We start from the raw sequence: 25,971 nt of genomic DNA, 5'->3' as shown, positions 1-25,971 counted from the left end.
AACTACAATCCTTACTTTGTATAGCTATCTACCAATTTTCTGTCTCAATGGATGATTCGGCTTTCGGGCAAAACTGCCAGTATTTTTCTTTATTTTTCACTCATTTGAGTATTTGAGGTGTTTGGTTACCCGAGCAATCTCTATGTATTTTTCAGTCTCTTCAGTTTCTTGGCCTTTTTGGTTAGATGTAAGTAGGTAATGAATAATTGTATTTCTTTTCTACAAGTATATTTACTTTTGTGCTACGCCTTGTTAACGATTATCGCTACTAGGAGGAACCCACGCGTGCGTTGTTCCGAGTGCGAGCGTTCCTATGCGTTCGAAAAAACGCGGTTGGAGTCAGTGCGCGAAGCCACCAGGGCAGTTTTTATCTGTAGTATGTGTGTGTTAGGGTCGCGACTAGACCATCTAGAGCAGGAGAAGGATACGCGAGCTAGGCCGGTTGGGAAGCTAGAAAAGGAACTCAAGTGCGAACATAAGCAGAGGAAGCTGATAGAAGGTAATCGAGCTGAGGGCAGCCATTCTAAAAAGCAATGGTGAACGCTTGGATGTGACTACCGCGAACAGGGCTGGCAAGGAAGCGAGAGCAGGTAAGGAAGCCCAAACCACCACACCAGAAAGCTGTGGCGCACGCGCCAGTGTTGGTCACGAATGGGCTACTACTGACATGCCGGCCTTCTAAGACTTCAAGGCGAAGGGTGAGGGCGAGACAGGGCGGAGGGGCATCGCGGCCCCAGGTGCAGCTTTGGCGGCGAGGTGGAGGAAAAGCGTCGAGTTGTTTTTGCTGGCGATTAAAACATGCGAAAAGCAGAACGGGTGGTAATAGATAGGCTAGGTGCAGGCGAGTGAGTCCAGAGAGGCGCGCTTTCCGGGAAACAGATTAAGGAACCGATAGCGAAAGCCAAGCAACACATGTGGGACACAATGTAGGAGAGGCACCTATTGGTGAAAATTAGCGGAGTGATTGACGTACTGCAAGTACATGGGACACGGATCGCGAAGCAAATAGAGAAAGGAGTTACCGATGCGGAATGTTTCAAAGGATGTGCAAATCGCAGCGTACACGGTGCCAGAGGTTGAAGGGCAAGGCTACGTAATTGGAAAGGGCAGTGCTTGCAGTAAACAGGACAATTTTTGCGTTAGCTAAGGCAATGACTTTTACGCTCATTGACATCAACCGAGAAGTGCACCGAGCACGCCACGAAGGTGTTTTCATGCGCGGGATACATTTTAGCAATAAAGTAGCAGCACCCGTTGGACGTCGATTCGCGGCACGGGCAGTAGCTTGTTTAAGCGGGCCCCATGCAATCATTAAGAAAAGTATTGAATGTAGCGAAACACGAGCGAAGGGCAGAGCTCGATAACAAGGAGTTAGGAAAGAACGCAGAAAGTATAAGTACAGAGACAGTAAAATGGGTGGAAATTCAAATGTTGCTGAAAAACAAAGAAATTAGCCTGTATGCCTTGCCCGAACCGCATCTGCGTGATTTAGAGCAGCCGCCTGTTCTTGACAACTTTGTATGCGAGGGGCGCAACAGAATGACTGAGTCAAGGAAAGGCGGAGGCATAGGCGTGCTAATTAGGATGGGTATGATGTGGCAAAAGGTAAAAGAGACTTGTAAGTAGCATCTATGGATTATCGGCGCGTGGAAAGGCAAAAGACCTAGCTTGGAGTAGCTTACCTATGGACAGGTAGTGATAGCAAAGATAAATATAAAGAAATGATTAACTTTATTAGAAGCGATATTAATAAGTTGAAGAAATTGGACCAGGTGATATGAGTGCGAGATATGAATGCGCACATGTAGGATTTAAACGGATATACTCTTTCCAACGGTTCTCAACTGCTGGATATGTGCGATGAACAGAACCTTATAATAGTTACCAGGGAGAATAAGTGTTATGGACAGATAACGTGGCACTTCGGAAATAGGGAGTCATGTATCGATTATCCCTTAGTCTCAGAAACGAACTACGAACGACTAGACCGAATAACAGATGAACATAGAAAAGATAACCTGGCTAGCAAGCATAAATATTTGAACTTAAATTCTTGGAGCTATATTTAAGCAAAACACGAACCAATCGCATCAGAATTTCTAAAAATGAACGAAAAGCAAATAACAGAGATCAGAAGAAAGGCAGAGAAGAAAATGAAGGTGTTTCTTGCAACATTCTGAGAATTCTGTATTGGACAGTGAAAACCACATAAGTGTGGAACAAGGAATTAAAGCAAGCTGTATATAGCGTAAGCAGGCGTAAAGGGATCATCGAGAAAACAAAAAGTTGGGATTACCCGAAGAAGAGCTGCTCCCTATATGGAACAAATATCGAGAAACGAAAAGGCTGGCCACTGAGTTTGTGCAAGAAAAAGTTAAATGCACAAGTGAACATGCGTGCATAATATTCGCAAAAAAAAAAAAAACAAGGACACACCAAAAAGATCCTAGAACGATGTAAGAGCACCCGGAACTCGCAACTAAAAATTTGTAAATGGCTGTAAGGGATGAACATTGTAACATCTTCCAAGGAAACGGTGCGTTGTGGTACATCAGAGAAGTTACTAGGGATAACTTCGGCAGAACAGAAAGCGTAGTTTACCCCCAAAGAGACCCAGCAACAACAAAGAGGCCTGACAGATCAAAATTTAGCACAGAAAACGTGTACTGGAAAAAAGCAGAAGAAAATGTCCCTAATAATACGGCAACAGGACCTGATGAAATACAAATACGGCTAATCGAAAAACCTCGGTCGAAAGAACAAGGCACCTCTGACTAATGTCATGGAACAAGTGAATAAAATAAAAAGAATTCCGGTTGCATGGCATGAAATCAAGATGAACCTCATCTACACATCCAGAGGCAATAATGATAGGAAGAGCTCGTACAGGCCAGTTACAGTAACGTCGGTGACATATAGAATGGAAATGCAAGCTGTAAAATTGGAACTCTTGAAGTGTGTGGGAAAAAATGATGTAATGTGTGACTACAGAATGAGTTCAGGTCAGGCATACACTTACAAGATAATATGTTTGTACTAAGTCAGCACATAGAGATTTCAGTAGCTCAGAATGTACCTTTTCGGTAGCGTTTCAGGATATTAAGGGGGGATGTAGGGCTACGACAATGCGGACAGAGAATTGTTATAGGATATCCTCAAGCAGTAGGGCCTAGATCATTATTTCGTGGAGCTCTTGAGGGAGATATATAGGAACTGGGTACAAATTTCACGGAAAGGCCGGAAATGGAATGAAGTGGTGGTAATTCACCAAGGACTGAAGCAAGGATGACCTCTATTTCCAGTGTTGTTCACGATTTTCGTTAAGGGCATAGAAAGTTGACTGGAAAACAATGAATTAGGGTTGGATTTAGCACACATGTGTAAAGGACAAATGGTGCAACAAAAGGTCCCCAGACTGATACATGCGGACAACATAGTGCTAGTAGATCACAATGCAAGAAATTTACTGACACTTGTAAAAATATATGGCAAAACAGCGACAAATCTAGGCCTTAAGTTTAGCACAGAGCAGTCGGGAATTATGATGTTCAATTAAGAGACGAATAATTACGTGGTGTTAATTAACCATGAAGTCATACCGATAGTCAATCGATATAAATACTTCGGTGTATGCATAAACAAAGACCTACTCAAACACCCACCACGACATCTGAACGTAAATGGAGAAGCGAAGTGCAGCAATAATGAAACACGGAGCACTGTGAGCCCAGAATAAAGGAGCTGATGCGTGTAATCTGGAAAGGAGTAACTGATATGTCATCCAGACTGGCCTTTTCGGCGAATAGAGGCTGGTCTGCTAGGTAGAGTGTCCAACTCGGTGATCTTGATGGTGAGGTAGGGAAAGGATATGCTTTGTGAATGATAGCAGGCATATGGCCACTGCCATAGGGATTATCGATAACATTTCATTGAAAATAGCTAAAGAGAGATGAAGAGCACAGAGCCAGGTAACGATAACTCATAGATCCTGTGCTTGGGGAGCAGTTGGTTGCAGCACCAGTGCTTAAAAGGCATATGTCATTTGTTAGGATAAAATCTTAAACTGCCTGTCCCCTGGTGTCAGTTGTTTTGCTACCCCATAACGGACTCTGTGCGTTAAAATCAGCCGCTATTAAAAAAGGTTCAGATAGCTACTTCAACTCTAGGCATCTTATAGCAAAATGTGAATGTCGTACAATGTATAGTGAACGAATGGTAATGATTTTGCATGCTAAAATAGTGACAGCAACGACTTCTATGTGACTGGTAATGACAACGGCTACGCCACCCGATAGCCGGCTCGCCTGAGTACGGTGGCGCCGTACCACAGTGAAGCCTTTTGAAAAAATTGTGCTTTTTGCATAGGTTTGTTTCCTGTAAGCACAGGGCCAGAGAAGTTACTTAGCATGCTTTTGGTATAACCTAAGTTGCGTAAGAGTCATCTGCAGTTCCAGTGGATAATAAAGCCATTTTGACACTGAAAGGTAAAAACTATAATTTCGAGTGAATAAGGAATAAGATGTTATGTGACATAGATCAAAATAAGGCTAGTACAAAGGAACCAAAACTTAGTGAGCTTGGTTATTGGGACTTTGTCGCTCATTGCGCGCTCGAGAGAGCGCTTTTCCTTAGGCGTCGACGACATCGGGGTTTTTGCGTCGACCTCCATCGCTCTGTCTGAGGCGCTGGAGGATCGATTTATTTTAGGGCTCTGTGGGACTAGTGCCTGCAGGGCTTTCGAAGAGGATCGAGCATCACTGGCTGCTTCCACCAAGGGAGCGAGGCCAGTCACTGCAGGACCACTGTGCGTGGGCTCGAAGGACTCTGCGACGCTGCCCCCGCCTGCGTCACATCGGCATAACTTCTCGAAAGGTATGACAATCGCTTTCTTGCTTCAAAGAACGATATTTTTTCTTTAACAGTTAGGGTAATTACTTCCTTTTCTTTCTTTTTTCTAGCAAGGATAAGAGCGTAAGCTGGATGGTATCCCTTGGGGTTAACGCAACCGCGAAGAAATGCAATTGCGCGATTGGTTAACATTGGAGTTCCGTTGAGCAGAGGCTGTTTGTCCTCGGCATGAGTGTAAAGCTTGTCCGAGTCTTTGACAATTGAAACATCGTCTGTCGTTCGGGATATATTGTCTGGCATTTACATTAATGTACCCTGCATCCAGAAAGTAGGTATTACGCTTGTTCTAAAGGTGAGTGTAATATGTTTTGTGGGAATTTTTTGGTCATTTCTGCGGATGATTTTTGTGTACTTTGGCCACGTTTTGTTCCTGGAGACCCTCGAGTAGTTCCTCGTTGCTCAAGCCAAGAAAATCATCCGCGTATACTACACCCCTGCTGGCCTTTATTGTTATGTGGACTGAAATTTTCACTGTCGCATCGCCAATACTGGTAAGTTCCGAGAGCTTTCCTACTTGATATTTGTCATTTAGCTCAATGAGAAGGCTCCCGGAAGACATTTTTAAGGCTTTGTATGTAGGTATAATTTTGTCTTTCAGGCACTTGGCCACTAGTAACGGTGAGAGCTTTCTTACGGAAATGTTGTCTTCGCTATGGACTACATGGTACTTGAGATTTCTGAGCCGTTGCTCCGAAAAGAGAACTGGAACGATACTTCGGTGCGTTTCAGAGGCCGATCATGGGCAATAGAAGTTTCTCGTGCCATAAAAAAATGTGTATGTTCAGCAATAGTGCCGATCGCCCACCACTGAGTTCAACGACGGGACGTGGCAGAGTTCTATACAAGTCCACACGACGCCAGTCGTACGCCGCTACTATAACTAAATGTGGTTTACCCAGCGTAGGAGAGCCACACAGGGTTTACCCTTGCCGCCCTGGAGAATGGAAATAAATGGAAGTGACAAGAAGATAGAAAAGACAACATTGAGAGAGAGACGAACATTTGAGGAGACAGATAAGTAAAAGGTGAGTGCCGATTTTCTCCATGTAGGATCTGTCTGGAGCTGCCCTCTATGGGAAGCAGAGGCCAAACACGTGCGTTGCTTCCGCCGAGGGGCCTTAAAGGTCCAAACACCCCGCATCAGCACCACCCCCAGGATCCTCCTTTCCCGAAACACGCCTAAGCCGCGCACGGCTACACGCGGGAGGGCCCAACCCTCATGTGCTCGGGTACGTGGTGTCGCAACGCACCGAACACCTGCTTACACAGACGCCCCAGCGGGGGCTGCTGCTACTCGTGCGTTCTCGGCTGCGGGATGGCAGGGCCATCTGGGAGCAATAGTTCACACTACTTCGCCCGTAACAGTGTTAGGTAGAGCTAGGGTAGTCGGCCTGCGAATGACGGTCGTTGTCCACTGGTGACGAGGTCGAGGAGGCCGCGACGTGTAAAGTTGCGGTGGGACGAGAGAGACGAATCACTGAACGAGATGATCTCATGTGGCGCATGCGTTGTGCCGTCTGGCAACCGCGTGGACGGTCGCACCTGCGCCTCCAAGGGGAGGTCCGGCACCCCGGATCAATAGCGCAGAAAGCCAGCTTGCCTCTTTCAACCCCTATAACGCGCAGGTTGCGTGCAAGGTGCATTGCACTGCACAATTGGTCGTTCGGGACATCCTTGAGCGAGATGAGAAGGTGCGCATGAACACTGCCTCACAAGCTTCGCTGTATACGAAGTCCAACAGGGCACGTTGCATCTGCTGCATTTTTTACCATGAAGCCTCAGTCCGGCTCCGCTGTGAACAAGAAACTTTAGAGTGGGTTGCAATTCTTCCTTGCATTGGAGACAGAGTACGCTCAAAGCTAGGAAGGTAGCTCCAAGTCCGAGTAATAAAACGCTTCTGAAATCGTCGGTAAGACCACTTTTCGACGTGACTCCACCTTGCGCTGACAAAAATAAAACTAGGATAAGCACGTATTATCGCTTTACTTTAATTGCTTGTCCAAACCTATGAGAAAAAAACGTAACTTACTATAAACACGTAGCAAACAGTGACTACGTTTTCCTTTGAACAGGCGATCATGCTGTTAACCTCCCAAGTCTTCTGTTAAGCCGCTATCTTGTTTGGACAAAAAGGCAGCCTGGATCGTTTTTTTTTTTTTTTTCACTTCAGTTCTGTCTTCGTGAAACTCTATTTTTTGTCGCTTTCTCAAAATTATAACAAGCCTTAAAATGGCAGCTGTCTACTTACACGTCTATGGAGACAATTACAACACAGCCCTACTCGTCAACCAGGCCTCGAAATTTCATATGTCCAAGCAAAGTTCCCGTGTAATTTTGTGAAGAGTCCTCCTGCAACTCGTCAAGGATAGCACATATATATTTTATCGCACGGTTTTATCGCACAAGAGTTCCGTATGTAGTATATTAGGTGTTTTTACTTCTTGTCAAGTCCTGCAGTTGAACTCAAACACGTGATCCGGCACAGATATACGTTACCCGTCAAATATTTTCAGTGCACGTGACGAAGAAAATTTTCATGAATAACCGTTTTAAATTATACTAAGAACGTTGCAATTTTTCTAACGTTACTGTGCCCCAGGAAATACTCTAGGATGAAAAGAATAAAAGAAATGGGACACAAATGAAGTGCTTTCACTGACACGTCATAAGAATGTTGATCGGTTTACTAGCAAGCACTTGGGTTAAGTCAAAAAGCGATGTACATACACATGTTGCACTGGTTGATGAAGCATTTACGGTGCACTTAGAGTTTACTATGCACATGTGCGCGACACATACGCATTATGAAACCACTACACCTGCACGCGCACACACACACACAAACACACACACACACACCTGCACGAACTAGAGCCGCCGAAGCGCGCCCAAATTCTTGCTCTGTCGCAATAATGCTCTTGTAACTATATCTGACGTTGACTGTCAGCTTTGAGTGCGTGTGAAATTTCATCCAGACAACTTTGCTCTCTCATGTTGCGCGTGCCCTGCCGGCTGTCCGAGGAATGCGTCCGGAAAACGCGCCATATTGCATATACCTTCTGCGCAATGGTATCTCTGTCGTCGAACGTATAGAACACGTAGTCGGTCTTCACGAACCGGGACACGCTTTCGTTGTTCATCTGGGCCTTGTTTTCCCGCAACAAGGCACACACCTGCGAACAAAGTCCAGGAAAAGTTCACGAGGAAGGGGTCATGTGAGAGGGTGGGCTGTGGTAAGGGGTGAGAAGCAATCCGAGTGTGTGAGAGCGACAGCGAACTGTGTACACGCACACTGTGCCTAACGATGTTTATGAGCAGGAATTTAAGATAATCAACATATTACCATGTCAGAAAAACATTTTTATTATTAAACATTTTCTTTAAATTTCAAGGCTAAAATTTTATAATTTCTTATTTTCGTGAGGTATTACAGCGAAGTTGTCTACGGGTAAGCTTCCACGCATTTCGTTCCGCGTCAACAAGAACTATCGTCCTCAGCAATGGCTCATACTCCCTCAGTGAGCAAAAAAAAATTTACTGGCTCATCGCTCTCGTAATAATGAGGCGGCTATATATATATGTAGTCATATAATAAGAAGCCAACAAATACTGACACCAAGGACAGCATAGGGGAAATTGTGCTTAATAAACGAAATAAAGAAACGATAATTTAATTGAAATTAAAGTGAATGAAAAAAACAACGCGCCGCAGGTGGGAACCGAACCCACAACCTTCGCATTTCGCGTGCGATGCTCTACCAATTGAGCTACCGCGGCGCTGTTTCCCCATCCACTTTCTTGGGTATTTATGTGTCCTAGTAGAACCCTGCGAGTGTTAACCAGCGCCACCAATCACAGACCTTGGCGTCATTAAATCCGTCATTAAACCAAAAATAAGCGCGAAGGTGTACCTACCATCCCTGTAATATATGTATTGACATATATATATATATATATATATAATCACGGTTTTACCGAGTTGCCATTTCCAAATTCCATGAGTTTGCGAGGTTTCCATGAGTGCCTTTGCAAAATTCCGCGAGTGACACAACTTCGTTTTATGTCATGACGGTCCGACACAATGGCGCCCGATGCTGTCACTCTAGTAAGCACGTTAAAAATAAAGAAATAGTTAATCCAGTTTGAATATAAGGAGATATGCCCATTTTATTCAAAAATAAAAAGGGAGGGGTTAGTAAAATGCACAGCGAATCAAATAGCTTTGGAAAAAATGGTAAAACCCATTGCAAGTCGAGTCTAACATTTTCATATACGACTAAAAAGAGAGGCATACAGAAGCTACATATTGTGACACGCTGACGAAGAAGATTTTTTAATGATCGTCGGAAGAAGACGATGTCCTGGTCTTCGCGCGCTGTCTACCATCTTGTCAGCTGATATAATTATTGTAAATATTCTGTAAATACACATCTGACTGTTTTAACCCCGTAACATTTTTCGTGGAGGTTGCGGGATCATTATCAAGACGGATTTACGCAGCGGGCGCTCCTTGGCTGCATCGACAATGCCAGCTCAAGGCGAGGATGCTTCGGGCCCGTCGGCACCCACGCCCACCGTCATTCTAGCACAACCCCGCGACCCAGTAACCTCTTCTGGCGCCGACGACGCAGATGTTGAAGACTGGCTTCAACTATATGAGCGGGTGAGCGCCAGCAACCACTGGGACCAGACCATTATGCTCGCGAATCTGATATTTTACCTCGTGGGCACGGCACGCGTCTGGTTTCAGACCCACAAGGAGGAACTTACCAGCTGGGACATTTGCAAACAGAAACTCAAAGATTTGTTTGGCAAGGCTGTTGGACGTCCGCGCGCCGCCCAAAAAAACCTCGCTTCGCGTGTCCAGACGTGCACTGAATCCTATCTCACGTATACCCAGGACGTGCTCGCTCTGTGCCGCAAAGTGGATCCGAAGATGTCCGAACCTGATAAGGTTGCACATGTCATTAAGGGCATAGCAGATGATGCCTTCCATCTCCTTGTCTTCAAGAGTTCTTCCACTGTGCAAGCCATCATTACCGAATGCCGGCGGTTCGAAGAAGCCAAGAGTCGCCGCATTGTCCAGCCATTACCCCGCACCTCCACCAAAAATGTTACGGGGTTAAAAACAGCCAGACGTGTATTTACAGGATATTTACAATAATTATATCAGCTGACAAGACGGTAGACAGCGCGCGAAGACCAGAACATCGTCTTCTTCCGACGATGATTAAAACATCTTCGTCAGCGTGTCACATGGCTCAGCATCGCTCCGACGTGGTCCACGTCGCGCGTCTTAAGTTGTATCACTCGCCCGCCTCGTAACCAGCACCGAGCCTGTGCATCAGCCGCCGGGGTTCATTTGACACGCTGACGAAGGAAATGTTTTAATCATCGTCGGAAGAAGACGATGTTCTGGTCTTCGCGCGCTGTCTACCATCTTGTCAGCTAATATAATTATTGCAAATATTTTGTAAATACACGTCTGACTGTTTTAACCCCGTAACAATATTTTCGAATATGAGCTATATATATCCACTGATAGCAAGTTCATTGGTTTGAGACCCGAACTTTGTCACAAGTGAGATTCTCTTCAAATAGCTGATGTGTCAACCTCAACTCTCCTGACTTACTCTCAGCCCCCGCACAACGCCTCAGCGTTGCGTTTCACTGCTTGAAAGAGTTTATTTGGTTTCGATGAGGGACAGCTGCATCTCGGCGTCAGCCAACTCTGCGTTTTCTGAGCTCAAGCTCCTTGAAAGAAGTGGCGGCACACTTCCTTTCCAATTCATTCCTCAATGCGTCGGTCCTTTCTGTTATCGTCGTCCTTCCACCACTTGTTCGCCCTACGGACCATTTGAAGCATCTCCTTGGTCAGCAGCACAGTCGACGTCCGATTTGACTCTTAGGGGCGGCGACAACATCCGTAAAATGGGACAGTTCGAAAAAGTGAATGCATTTCTTTTACTGATCTTAAGGGCTCAAATCGCCACAGGCACATCCAAAAAAGCTCTGAAGGCCTGCCAGTACACTTATTAGGCATATCGAACTTCGTACTGGAATACATACTGGGTCCCGTGACAATTGCCCCTTCCCACACTTGTTAAGCTTCACCGCAATACTTAACTTATGCTTCACCGCATAACATTTTCGTATTGAGGCCAAGCTTACTTTTGGAAACCAGCATAATTCAACGCGTTGTGCTTTCCGAGCTTCGAAGCCATTGGCGAGTATTACAAAGCCTGAGTCGGCGTCATTGCTACCAACGGTGAATTGCTAACAGTAGCGAACGTCGAACTAGCTAGGCCTAGCGTTGCCGCGGCGGTCGCTACGGCTTCCAGCGGATCTGCTTGCGAGAGCGGCGGTTCGATGCGGCGAGATAATCAAAATGGCGGTGGTGGCTATGACCAGTGCCGTATCGGACCTTGCGGTCACGGCAAAAGGTCCCGAAAATCGGACGGCGAGGGGTTCTTTCGTCCGAAATTTGATACGTTCTTATGCATCGACTCTATGGGGCACGTGGTGGTGTCGCGAAGCCGTTCGAATTATCGAACATGTCCCAAAATTTGGGCGTCCAGAAAATCGGACAACTCCTCCAGCCTACGACACGACGTCAAAGACGATTCTTTATGATTCCTCTATTTTACTCGAGCCAGTAATTGCGCGACTTTCGTTCCCTTTCAACACAGTTGCAGCTAATTTTCCCTGATAGCACAATTTCCCCGAGCTTTGGCGGAGCAGTCGGCTCCACTGTCTACACGTGCGGTGACATCGTCGCCTTCGAGAAGCACGTCAAGGTCGGTGGTTCTTTGTCTTCCGTTGCAGTTACGTCTTGGCGTCGGATCACCGCTGCGTCGTGTTGACCTATGGCTGGTACGTGGCGTCGTCAGGTCGTCTTTTGTTGGCATGATATTTAACTTCCAGGCTTTGCCGCATGGCGGCGTGTCGTTGCTACGTCGTCGAACTGTACGAACGGAGACGGCAGCCGACGTCTCACAAATTCTTGTTCGTCTGCTGGGTGACGGGAGCGGAAGAGGTGTCCTTACGAGGTCCCCTCTTACATTGGCGCTCGACCGGGTCCCTTCAAGAGCTGTTCGCTTCCCGAACATTGACGTCCGACCAAGCCAATGCGTCTTCCTTGCTCCGCTTCTCAGCTCCGTATGTCTTACTGATGTGGTTTCCTCCCCTTCTGTGGGCTGCTTAAGCCACGTGTTATTTTACGATGCGCTGAGCGCTGTTTTGTGGTGCTTGCTTATTCGTCGATGTCTTCTTCATTTATTATTCTACTGCGCCACGAGTGCACGTGCAACGATGAAGGCACCGCGGTGCACGCACTTCCTTGTTTTCGGCGCCACTTCGGTGTTGTCCAGGTGCCTCTTGGCAATACATCACAGCCTCGTCTCCAGAGACGAGACCCTTCAATCCCCCAGCCTGAAGGTCGATGGCCCCTTCTTCTGGGACGACGGAGCGTGCTAGCTGCAGTCACCTTGAGGGGCGGATGGCGTCACCGCCGACTCACTGCAATCGGGCCGGACAGCCGCCGGGGGCTGTAATGGCGCCGCCCCCTGACGCGCCACTTCCGCAAAGCTCGTCTATGGCACATATGACAACCGCCGTCACGCCTCCTTAAGCGAAATATTTTCTTTGACTCTGATTGTAATGATTTATTTTTCCTTTTTCCAGGATGGGGAGGACCGCGAGTACGCTGCGTCCTCCCCATGACAGTTTGTACAATGTGGAGTGTTCTCACATGTTTCAGCCTCACGTTCAATTGCACTGAATTTGGCACAGGTTACTCGGCCTCGGCACTTCAGAGAACTGTGGTCAAACCTCTGTCATTTGAAGCAGCGGTTGGCATTCGGAACATAAGGCCTAACTCAGATCTTTACATAGCCTGTCTCCATCATTTCGGGCAGCACACATGAGCCGATTGTTAGAATTAGATGCTTGGTTTGATCCTATTTTTCCTCACGCCTCCTCTTAATTATTTTCACATTGATGACATTCTGGTCACTCAATCCCTCCAAAAGTTCAATTTCGGTAAGCTCCATCAAATCAACATCGAAAATGACGCCACGAATGGGGTTGATAGTACGGTGAGGAGTAACACCCACTGGAATGTCCCCGAAAGACACAAGATTAGGTAGATTTTCAAGAAGGGGATCACTGCTTGCCAACCTGGAAGCTTTATAACCTGGGCCGAAAGTTTCACTCAGTGATTCTGAAACTAAAAAAGATGACGTCATTTTCGCTGACATTTGTCTTTTCTCGGAATGCACAACATGAAAGCTTCGAAAATTATCAATTTGGCGGCGAAAAAGCTTGAAGACTTCTTCAGTGCGCCCTCCTTTCTGAAGGTGATCAAAGAGGGGGGGGGGGGGGGGAAAGAACTTTCCATAGGTATAGATGAACCTTCGGCAGCCGCTACAGCCACCCACCATGGAGCCCAACGACGGGACGCTGCAGAACCTGGGAAGGACAGTTCCCGCAGGCGTCAGCTGTGCGCTACTGCTATAACCACATATTAATAACCAACGGTGCTTATATCACACAAGGTTAACCCTTACTGCTGACAGAATAGGAGGTAAAAAGAAGTGGAGAGGACTGGAGATGTTGAAAGTGAGACAAAGAAGATAGGAGAGGTGTGTAGGTAAAAGGCAACTACTGATTTCCCCCGGGCGGGTCAATTCGGCGTGTTGTCTATGTGAAGCCTAGCCCAAAGGAGTGTGTTGACTGCACCGAGGGTTATAAAGGTCCAATTACTCAGCATTGGTTCAACCCTCAGGATTTGTGCATCCCACAAATGCTTTATCTGCTGAGGGCTTCGATGTCGTTATCTGCCGTGAAAAACGTCAACTGCCGTAAAAAGCTGTCAAGTTATTGCAGAAATTTGGCTAGTGAAATGTTCACATTATGGGATATTGATATTTCCTGTCCTTTTAAGCAAGGAGAAACAATGCTGCAGGAACGATGTTCCTAAGCAATGTTCCTGCTGTCCTGTCTCTCTCTTGAAAGCGCTGTGATGACGACGACGAATATATATTACGAAATATGCAGTGTGACCCGACGCGCTATATCTAAAAATATCAAGTACATTTACTAATTGAAAAATCTCATCTGTTGAACGGTTCATAGTTAAAACGAAAAATTAAGCCAAAGAGAAGAGTCAGTCGTTTCCAATGACGTACATTTTCGTTATAGATGTCAGTCTGAAAGATTCGCATAGACATACTGGAAGTATTGATTACCGCCTGCGCTAGCGTCAAAACAATCTGAAGACGGCCACACTCGCATCTGGGTGAGTATGTCGTAGCTGCACGTGTCAGCCTGAATTTCAAAGAACTTAATTACTGTACCAACAGTGGAATTCGACCACAATAAATATAGGAAACAATCGACATCAAAAGGAGTGATAAGGTCTGTGAGACTCGGGCGTCGTTTGCCCTCTTTTAAGGTGAAGACAGGCTGTTATGAATTCCCCGCCATTGCTTTATATGCCGGTGCAATGCTTTTGCGGTGAAGTATCCTGATGATTATACGAACGATACTCTTTAATCAAAACGTTAAAATACTTTGCCTTGTATTACCTGCTTCTTCTGCTTGTTTTGGGTTTTGGCGTTGTTGGAATCATGAACTGTCCCTAGCTTCTCCAGTTTACGTTTCTTCTAGACAACTGTGCTAGCGAGAGGCGCAGCGCTCGATCAAGCACGCACCTCCTGCAGGCTCGTGTAGTCGTATCCGGAGACCCAGACGAGCTTCGTGTACAGGGTGTCAACGTAGTTCTTGATGGTACCCAGGCTGACCGTGAAGCACCAGCCGTGAGTCGCTGCAGCGCTTTGGGCAACTAGCTGCTGCCGCAGGGACCAGACGCGGCTCAGCTGCCGCCGCTGCGAGAGACAGACAGACGCCGTGCAACACTGCGTGATCGTGAGCGGTTAGGTCGCTGCAAAAGGTCGAGTGCTTGTGGGGCGATTTCATCTCAAAAGAGGGACAGCGAAGATGGATTTTGGAGCGCGCTCGAGTGGCTGATGCACTTGCTGAAGAAGTGTGGGGCTGGCGGGGAAATTGTATTGGTTTACGAGAGCAACGTGCACCTAATACAAAAAAAAAACTGAGAGCACATTCGTGGGCGGCACAGCACTAGTAGGCTTGAGAAGGATCCACAAAATCGCAATTACTGGCGATGCGTGAACGACGCCCTGCTTTGAAATTTACAATTTAGAAGTGTCACGACAGAAAAAAAAAATCACAGCCACGGAATGACACCGTAACACAAGCGCCTATGTTGGTGTATGATTTCGTCTCCGTGATTTTTTTTTTCCCATGGCACCATTGCCAAAATGAACTCATAGCAACTCGCTCAACTGTTAGTCCTTCATTAGAATGTCCTGTGACGGAAATTCTTTGGGAACCCAAAGTCATTGCCTGGAAGAGCTGAATTCAGACAGGCCTTCTCCTTAAAGAATTAAAAATGTGGTTGACTAAAACTAATTCGTCGTCAAGAATATTCCTGTTTTTTGGCAAAATGGGGGTGAGGACAGAATACAAGCAAGCCAAACGCCGTACCAGCAACTAAGGTTGCAAACAACCTACAAGACACGAGGCCCACTGTGTCTAATGGCTACTAGATTGTGTTCAGGATGGAAACAGCTTTACTGGTAATTTTTCGAATCGTTTCCTTGATATGTCGATGTATAGGAAATGACCCCATCCGACTATATTTCCTGCGGACCTCTTCCTGCGAGCCTCACTGCTTCAAATCCCTGCCTACGTGTCCCAATTACTGTTCCCGGTGCCAACGTAAAGCTTAACTACCCATGAGACGCGCTGGCCTTTCACCGTTGTCCTGGCGCTCTTGAGTAACATGTCCCCAAGCTGAGCCCACACTTCCTGTTGCGCACACATAGACGTCAGACTCTGGAGTTTTGCAAGACGCCTAGCGCCACCTGCCGGTGCGAAGAGGCAGTAATTGAGTAGTGCGAAGCCCGACTCCCTCTCTAAGTTGCCTATGCAGCTAGCGACTGCGAAACGACGATTTAACTAGATTTTGGTCCATATTGCGAGCGTTTTGCGCATTTAACACCCAGACAGAGAGCTATGAATTTCTCCGATAGTCGGACGCGCCGCCGAACTGCCATAAAGCGCTTGCCCGCTCACTCGTCAGACTGATGGCGGAAGCGACGGCAACCCCGATAGCTCCGCGCGCTACGAAGAAACGCCGCAATCGGTGCTACTGTTGTGTTGTAAATTGCCATGAACGTGAAGGACTGAATAACAACGTTCAGTTTTACCAATTTTTATCGCGATCGTATGAAGGGGAAAGGCGAGAACGCTGGATACGGGCTGTTCAACCTGTTGAGTAATCGAATTACTTGTATTCCCTACAACACAGCTGTTTGCGTGAGAAAGTGCGACAATTTGCTTCTGCTTTAATTGTGTTATGCAGCCCTGACCGAGGACCGTCGTAACCAAGCGAAAACTCAAGAATCTGCAGCCGCCACTTCATTGGTAATTAACAAAAAAAAAGAACGTTGCGAACCATCCTGCGTATGTGCCATCGATATTTCCATCTTTTAACAGACGTCCGCCTCCGCTTGACTCAACAAGTGGAACGGAGAGATTTGGCAGGTCAGTTTAACCAAACATTTTCGTTCGTTTTTGAATTGAAAATCCTGTTCTAGAGCATCGTTGTATCGCGAGCGCATTTCTAGTTTCGGTATTGTGTATGTTCTATGCCCATATACAACAAGCACGTTTCGCAATGTGCTGAGCCTGCTCGACTGCGTCTTTCACATTTGAGCAATAAAGTTGCTATAGGAGCACTGGATGAGTAAATGCGAAGTAACGCACGGGCGTAAAGGAAAAACAATGTCGCGTTTATTTACATTTATTTGTGCGCCCTTGTTGCTCGAAGCGTCTGCGAAAAGTTCAAAGGTACTGAGCGATGTTGTAACTCCTGCGAGAAAGAAAGATGCGGCGCGTATAGCACTGTAGGAAGCTTACTTTAGTCTTGTTCGCACGCTGTTTGCTGCCCTGAAAAAGGCTATGGAAGGATTTCCTCTCTGTAAATAACTGCGAGAAAAAACATTACGATACAATGCATAAAAATATAGGAGATATTAAGTCTTGTGTTCAGGACATTTTCAACATGAACCAATTTGAAATGCTTAGATTTTTATACTGATAAGCCTATAAACAAGCCCGATGCTCCCTGTACTTGCGAGTTGCAGCACGCCGAAATAACACCAGGGGCTTCTTTTATATTGTACACGTACTTCGTCCTGCTGAGCTTCCTCCCTTTCCGAAGCGTGGATGGGCGGAAGAAGCTTTCCATGTCCTTGATTTTTAGGAAACCGTGCCTCAACACAACCAAAAGCGGAGAGTCCATTGTGGCATATGCACCTTCGCTTGCGGACAGCTCTTTTTGCACTACTCAGTTCGCGCCGAGTCTGCGATGGGGGCGCTGATGACGGGTATTTCCGCCGCGCCCCCTGGGCAGAGTCTGAGGTCTATGCGGCACAGTAGAGCCCCGTTTTCGTCTTTGTGACGGCAAGAAGCTTGCCGTTCACTAATGTCCTAGTTTGCAGCCGGTGACGGCAATTGCGACCTCCTACTGCTCACCATGAAGACGTCTCCTGCGGCGGCATCCGCGTGTGGCATGTACGGGTTGGCGAAGCGAATCGAGTGCAGCTGCGTGTTTTGGCGAAGTTGCTGCGTCTCAAAGATCACCTTATCCACCAGCCTGCGAAGAGGTGTGGCACGATGGCGATGCCGCTATAAACAGCCTCGGCTACGGTTGTTCAGGAAGGCATGGTTGCTCTGCTAGACGCCGGGTAAGCTCAAAGGACAAGCTCATTCGCCGAAATTCTTTCAGTGGTCTGTTTCTGCTCAACGCGCACATCGTCCAATCTTCTGTAATGCTCTCTCTAATGTCCGAGTAATTTTATTTCTGCGTTACTACTGCCGCTAGCGCCTGCCGTCACCTGCTCATGTGCGTGGTTTACTGCGTACGCGTAGTTGGGAAAGGAGGGGCGGAGCGTAGAAGTGACGTCGTAACGGTGAATATACAATAAAATATTCTAATGATGCTGGCTTATAAATTTTAGTTGGGGAGAATTACTATCCATATGGCTAAACTGCTGTCTTTCATTTTTTTCTTTTCTTTCGTTCCCTCTTGCCTCCATTCTTCTTATTCAAGACAATTTACATAGAAAAATGCCTTCGGTGAATGTCAAAAGGCATAGAGTGCCATACATGTTTGTTCCTGGAACCCAGAAAGGGCAGCTGATATGAATAATTTCTTGCTGAACGCGTTAATAAACGGCTACTGTCAACTTAAAAAAAAAACTGAAGCAGGTATTTTGTACCAGTCTCAGCGGTACTCAGGCACGTCTTGGAACTTTTCTCTCTTGCTTTAATTCTTCTAAATCGCGATGTCGCTAGCGTGTGCATGAACAGAACATTTAATAGAGTTGGTTTCACATACGTCGGTAATATAACGCTCAAGATCCGCAGAAATAGCTGCACGGGGATGTGGCTTTTATGTACACATTTACTTATTTTGGGCACCTCTGCTTAATATGGCTGCGAAAAATTGGTGGAAACAAGCTAACCGCAATTCTCAATCCGATCTACGCACCTATATCGCAAGCAGCTGTAGCTAGCGTTTTAATTGGCTGCATTTAGCTTGCCGCTGCGATTTTGTGGATTTCTTTTTCCTTTGATCAGAACAACAAGGATAAAAGCTCACTGACATTGTTTAAAAATCATATGGAACGTTTTTTTTTTTTTTTTTTTTTGCTGTCCCACAAGTAACTCTACAAAACTGAAACAGCAGCTTTTTGAGAAACGCGAACGGTATTCCTGCAGCGAAGTTTCTTACGTTGATACGTTCCTCAGAAACTCAGCAGTTGGCTTTATGGACGCAGCAATCTTGACCAGAAGCGAAATGTCGTCCGGGTGAATCTTGTGGAGGGTCTGAAACATGAAGACATCTTTAGAATTGAGAAAGCTAAGCTCTCATTATGCTAATATGCAAGGCGAACGTATTATTGCAGAGTTTTTCTACCGTCTTCAGACGAACAATCTACTGTAGGACGCGCCAAACTGCTCGGCATCGTGTTGCTAGGCATCGCGTCATTTTTGGCAAGCTTGCAGTGCTGCCTAGAAGCTGGATGTCTGGATTAAGCAAACGTTTACGCGTGTAAATATTGTGAAATTATTTAACTTGCGACACAATTCTCGTCATTATAACGTTCTGACTACGCCCTAGAAATAATTTTCAGTCAACATCTACCAACCTTTATTTCCTTATTTCGCTGACGTTTTCTCTCAGACTCTACGTAAACAGAGAAAATGAAGACGAGTTCTTATACAGAATGCAACGAGTTTAAAACGGAAACTGCTGCACTGAGCAACCTGCTCCTGGCCGCGCAGGACCAAATTCGGAGCCTCATGATGATGTGTGGTGTTTGCTGGCGCAAGAACCAGATGTGACCAATGAGTGCCATGAGACAAGATGATGTGTTGTCAATGAATTCTGAATGAAATATAAGAATTGAGTGCGAATGGTTGGAGTTACATTGGTGTAAAATGCCTAAGAAATATGTTACTATAAGTGATGTAAAATGTATGGCTAACAAAATAATGACAATGGCTAGTGTGGCTATGACAAATAGAATTTCATTACTAGGTGATGCAATAAAACATATCAATGACAGTATTAACAGTGCTCTAAGTGTGCCCTTAAAGGCAAGCACTGATAGCCATGTGGTACAAATATCCCGGCCAAATGATTTCCAGGATTTTTTGTTCCGGCTAAAAAGCTTAAAACAGTTTTCGAGTTAAAGAGCGCTTCATTAGTCAAAAGATATGGGGGGGGATCAGGGGTATGTGTTCACGATATTCAGAAGGTAAAAGCTTTTTTCTTTCAGCTTCTATAGCAGAGCATTGCAGACGAACATGAATAACCGTTAGAGTGCTCCCACCTTACTACCTGTCGGAGAATTTTTTCCCGTCAAAAGGTAAGAGTGAGTACCTTAGGTTTGTCCTATTCCTAATCTGGAAACAATCACTTCATTGTATCGTGCTGCTTTCACCGATATCCAGTGCTTTAGTTTAGGTTCTATCAAGTGCAGTTTATTGGATACCTGGTTGTCCCACTGCTTCTGCCAGTACTTCTTCAACTTATGCCGTAAGCTTGGTTTGCCATTGGCTTTATTGTCTTTTATGCCACAGTGCCGAGGTAGCCAGCATAATCTGATGACTTGTTTACCCAAATAAGCTGAGAAAAGCAATGCATATAGTTCATTAAAGACAGTGCTTTTAAGTTTTCGTACACTCATTGGGGCTCGCACTGCCGTCAATAAATCTGTGAACACAATAGCGTTAGTGAGATTCGTTTCCTTGATGTGCTTAACTGCAGAGAGTTAACGCGTGTGCTTCCACCGTAAAAACACATGTATGTGAATTCAATGCACCGGATCTTAAAAACGATGATCGTAGAGCTGAGTAGGCAGCGCCTGGGGGAGAATTAGAAGCATCTGTGTAAATTCAGCACAGGAATACTTCTTCTGAAGTTCAAGAAAATGTGAATGTGTATGTTCTTAAAGTGCTCGTTTTGATATTTCCACGAAAGAGACCTCACACTGGGCAATCTGCCGCCCCAAGGAGGTGGAAGCCGTGTGGGAGCCATCAGGACATTCTCTTGAAGGGAGACGCCTGTTTCTTCTTACAGTACTTTTAGCCGGAGGGACATATGAGGCCTAGGGGCTGGGCGGTAACGGAACAGCCTCGCCGTGCACAAGTAGCGAATAACTGAATGGCATGCATGATGAACAAACGATTTCACCTACAGGGCGTAAGAGAAACTTAAATATGTCATTTGGAGGTGTAGAGACCATTGGTTGAATGCCACGTACAGGCTTTCTATAGGGCCAGTCCTGAACGCAGCTGTAGTAGGACGGATACACAAGGGGTGAACGTAATTTGGAGCCTCAAGGCATACATAATTTGAAATCTAGCTATGAAAGGCTACATTTAACGCTGAGCACATGAGGAATTACGGTATTCAGGTAATTTACATGGCCCCGCACACTCGTCTCTCGTCCGGATCAACGCCAAAGAAAGTTTCTCTCGCCAGCAGATCACTTGCACGTCGAATTGACCAAATAAAACCAATGCTCCCTTCAAAATTGTCCCCCTTTCCCAGAAAGAAAGAGAACAGTTAATGTTCCCTTTAATATTCACCGATATTCACCACAGCGTTGCACATGTCAGCATACTGGGGAATACTGTGCTCAAATTGGTCTGCATGATAAAATAAGTCACACAAAACGCAACATTTTTCTTCTGTCTACACAACCACTGAATCCAAAAGGTATACGAACCATGTATAAGAAAATAGCTAAAAATCCGAGGACACTTAAGCACTTCTTACGAGTTTTCAATGCGAAAGCATTATTGTCCAATTGAACGTCCCTGAGCTTTCCTTCGAGTTACGAATTACTCACGGCCAAGCGAGCGCGTTGAGAATCTCGGCCAACGCCTCCTAGATATCACAAGGTCCGTGAATTTCGATCCGTGACGTCATGCTATGTTGCCCGACTGCAGAATCTAATGGGGACGCACAGTAAGCCGCGTCGATTTTGGCGTCACCGGTTTCGCCACGCCGTTCTTAGCAATTAAAATTTCGGTCCAGTTAGCATGATGTCAAAAACCAGAGTGTACAGGCCTGCTCTCTAAGAGGGGCTGGTTTAGCCCAGTGGGTAAGGCGCTCGACTTCTGAGCGTAGGTTTTCGAAACTCACTCCCCCACCAACGTTTTTTCTTTCGACTTTATTGTTTTTTATACATTAATTACTTTACAGCGATTACCGAGGCGTAGTTAGAACGCAGGCGAGAGATTTCACGTAAAAGGAACGCGCCGATATCACAGGCTTCCGACAGTGAGGGTGACGTGGCATCTCGGCGATGCCCTCTCCCATCACCCAACACCTGGCGCGTAAGCGCGGCAGGTGTTGTCTTTCGTGTTCACTTTCGCTTGTTCTGCTCCGTTGAGGCGCGTACGTACGCACGCAGCCAATGGTAATTTAGGTGCCGTTTCGCTGTTACAGACGCCGGCTTTCTCGGTCAATGGGTCATTTGATCCATTTGATCCAAAATCGCGAAATACAAAAACATTCCATAACACGATCTTACTAGTGACTGATCTGTGCATGCAGAATAAATTGAACCGGCAACTAGCCTTTTGGCATCGGTCCATGTCTTATGTATGCATTCATCAATACGAGCTATCAAATGTGATTCTTTGACTCATTGATTGATTGATTGATTGATTGATTGATTGATTGATTGATTGATTGATTGATTGATTGATTGATTGATTGATTGATTGATTGATTGATTGATTGATTGAACACACAATCACAATGCAGACGAACAATACACCTTCAGAGACCAACAGTGTAGTGGTAAAGCCAGAAACCATCCTTATTTATTTCATTTTTTGGCACACTATAGAAGTGCCTATATTGGAATACATCTGAGCATATCAAATGTTCAACGACTTGCACTAACATGCCCATTATATTTCTGAAAACCATTTTACCCCTTTTTAACGCAAGGCATGTCATGATTTAGAATATTCATTATGAAGAACGAGCGATGAGGTATTTGTGTAAAAGGTTATGACTGTCTGGCCGAGTTGCTAAGCTGCATGACGAAAAAAACGGCGAATTGTACAGTAAGAACGGGACAAATGTACAGTAAGCACCGGTGTCATCTCTTTGCATCCTTGTGTCATTGTTGCTTTCTGTAGGTCTCTGCTGCTGTAGGACGCTACAATCACTTCGACTAGCTTGAACGGTGTGTAGTAAATATTTATTTCATGAATTATTATTTTTTTACGACTTGAACGCCGCTGCCACATTTTTTATATATCTCAATATACATTTCTACCGAACCATATCAGGATTTACAGCAACACTCACTTTATTGCAGTTATACGACTTTTACGCTTAACCGTGAGCCAAAGCTGGCGTTCGGAGACACATCGGTTCTGCCCTCAGCCTGTTAGTCAGCAAAGAAATTCGATAAATTTCTGACCCAAAATCTTCATTGTCTCAAGTGTATTAAGATGATGATTTCGACATTACGTTACTGGAGTCACATGCTGTCCATAGCGCTTTCCACTTCGGCAGGCATCAATGCGCCATGATTCTTGCACAGGTTGGAATCGGAAGTCTGCTTCCGAATATTAGTGGCTTTTGCTTTGAACAGCGGTGTATCAAAGATCGCTGAAGTTGACCAGTTCTGCACTTTTCCTTTAAGTCGTCCACGCCCTGTACTTACGTTTGTTTAATTTTCAATAAACACCGAATTTTGCAAGACGAAGAAAGACTGTATGCTTTTGCGTGGATTATTGCGACATCATTCTAACGAATACGGGAAAAGGCGAGAACACACAATAGCATGATCCAAAGAGGAATAAGCGACATATTCGCGGTTGCGTCGCCCGTCACGGACACTGCATGACGCCATAGACGCTAGCTGCCACAAGAACGTGCCTTGGTCTATCATGCCGCTGCGCGAGAACTTCCATTAGTGTACCACAAGGCCTGCTGCCTCTGTCACTGTAACAGTGGACCTACGGGAACAGTTTCACTTATTGCGCTAGGTATACACAAGCTTACGGCGCGATAATTAACCGCCATTGCGATTACTTAGTCTGAAGTGTTCAGTAACATGTGCTAAGGAAACTTGGCTTTAAACACGAGCTGCTTACTGCTAAGAACATATATGCATTTTACTTTTTCGCACTTGGATATAATCGCAAAAACGTAAATGGAACATTCTCTTTCGAAGTGTGCCAGCTGCGCCTACTGATTTTGTGGCAGGGGACATTTCCAAGTCCTTTCGAACACCTTCTATCTTCGGAAAGGATCTGGAACTAGTGTTACACTGGTCAGTACAATCGCCTGCAGCGACAGTGGTGTTTCATTTTGTTGCCTCTTATGGTCGGCAACCGTACACCTTGAATATGTGGCTGCTGGAGCGCTCTGACCACCAGACCACCTGGCCTTCACATTTTCGCAACAACCTCTCCAGCTGCACATGTATAGTTTCTCGCGGCTGTTGCATACCACATAAATATACTTGTCTGTGTAGACAGCACCAGTAATATTCTTTTTGTTGTTTTTTTCTTTGGCAGACTGATCGCTTGTCTATCTCACGTGAAGCCGTCTGACCCGGGGAGGATTATCACTAGGCAAAAGGATGTGAACCAACCGTCAAATGCGCCTCTTTACATTTCTAGTTTCCGACCTGTGATCATATTACAGATCGCGGCTCATGAGCTGCTCTGTTTTCTTTAACCTGGCCTGCAAACTAGAAGCAGTATTTCAAACCAAATTCGAAAGAAGAAAACAATCCGTTCAGCTTTATTTGTCGGCAAGGAAACTACATTCACACAAAAACAATCAGCTGATAATTGAGTAAGAAATTAGTAGGATATTCTATTAGTAGTGATTGTCTTGATGAACTGTCCAAAACTGAAGACTATCTCCAACGTATCATAAAAGTAACTGGCCTCTAAGTTAGTTTCCCACCACTTAAATCAATTAAATAAACATTTTCAGTTATCAACATCAAACTATCAGAAATTATAGGTTGGCCATTGTAGGATTAAGGACACACACAACGGACAGTCACAGCCAAATAGACCGCTAGACATACACCGAGTGCTCTCTCAAAATACAGGCGCATTGCGTTGTCCCACCGCAGTCGTTAGCGCTTTAGCGGGTTCTGGATATCGGCTGCAGTACAACCGCGATTTCGCCAGTTGCGGGGCGGCGGCAACGCCTTCAACGCGTGCGGCGCCGGCCCGACCGTGCGCCCACCCACCCGGCAGATGGCGGCCACCCGGTCGACGTCCTCCTCGGTGCGGACGGCCACCTCGACTCCACGGAGCACGTGGTCGGCCACGAAGCGCGACGCAGCTTTCGCCGCGGGACTGTCGACCGCCGAGAAGAGCGACACCGGCAGCGACACGTAGCGCTTCACGAAGCCCTTGACCTTCAGGAAGTCCTGGAAAGCGTCCTCGTCTGCACCAGTAGGGGCGCAAGGAAATGCTGGCCTGGCTGACATACTCGTGCGACGCGCCTTATTTGTTTGTTTGTTTGTTCCGTATCTACTCCTTGTCTATGAAACACCTGATTGAAGTGCCCCCCGAATCACTGCACATAAGTTCCGGAAATCCAACTGCAGCATGTCACGCTTAAGCCTGTATTCGTTTTACTTGATGCAGTTTTCTTCATTCAGCTGCCGCGGTTGCTTTAAGGCTTAGTGTTGGGCTGCTAAACAGGAGGTAACGAGATAAAATCCCAGCCAGGGATGCCACCTTTCCATGATAGCGAAATGCAGAAACACCCGTATATTTAGATTTGGGTGCATGTTAAAGAACACCAGGTGGTCAAGATTAATTCGGAGTCCCCACTACGGCGTGCCTCGTAATCAGATCGCGGTTTTGGCATGTAAAACCTCATAATTTAGTAGACCCTCCGATGAATGGTCACGAGTCGCTCCAAAAAGAGTAACTCGTGAGAAATAACTCAAAGGTACGCTTAGGCGTTCGACACGTAGCAAGAAAGTTTATACAACCGCTACGAGTAACAGAAGAAAAATGGAAAAGCGCATGAAAAAAAAAAAGAGCAAGCAACGAAAAGAAGAAAATGTTCCAGAAGAAAATACGAGGGACGTTCCGAAAGCAAGTTTCGTCATTTATTTTCACACGGAAACTTCACTGCCAAAAAGAAATACGCCATGGAATCATGAACTATACACCTTTCGCTATTTTGCTACATAGTCACCACCGACACTGAGACATTTGTCGTAGCGTGCAATCAGTTTGAAGAAACCACTCTGGTAAAACTCGGTGCCCTGCGATGCCAGAAATTGTGGCACAGCTCCACCTCAGCATTGTTTTAGAAGTGACGTCCAGAGAGTGCGGCCTTCAATGCAGGGAACAGGCGGTCATTCATACCGGGTAACAGCACGCACTTCCATT

General features: G+C 45.9%; 1 protein-coding gene across 1 annotated transcript in view; it reads right to left on the bottom strand.

Annotated features, from left to right (window-relative positions):
• The window catches only part of LOC126539885 (uncharacterized), a 77,563-nt gene that overhangs the window by 3,717 nt on the left and 47,875 nt on the right, over positions 1-25,971 (bottom strand). Inside the window, exons 3-7 of the mRNA XM_055075840.2 lie at positions 24,810-25,009; positions 18,791-18,885; positions 17,530-17,650; positions 14,622-14,795; positions 7,965-8,081 (exon numbers count right to left, since the gene is read on the bottom strand). Of these exons, the coding sequence (XP_054931815.1) occupies positions 7,965-8,081; positions 14,622-14,795; positions 17,530-17,650; positions 18,791-18,885; positions 24,810-25,009 (707 nt within the window). The remainder of the gene's footprint in view (positions 1-7,964; positions 8,082-14,621; positions 14,796-17,529; positions 17,651-18,790; positions 18,886-24,809; positions 25,010-25,971) is intronic.

Source organism: Dermacentor andersoni, chromosome 2, assembly GCF_023375885.2.
Source record: "Dermacentor andersoni chromosome 2, qqDerAnde1_hic_scaffold, whole genome shotgun sequence".
Classification (NCBI taxonomy): Eukaryota; Metazoa; Arthropoda; class Arachnida; order Ixodida; family Ixodidae; genus Dermacentor; species Dermacentor andersoni.
This window is presented reverse-complemented; position numbering and strand designations above follow the sequence as displayed.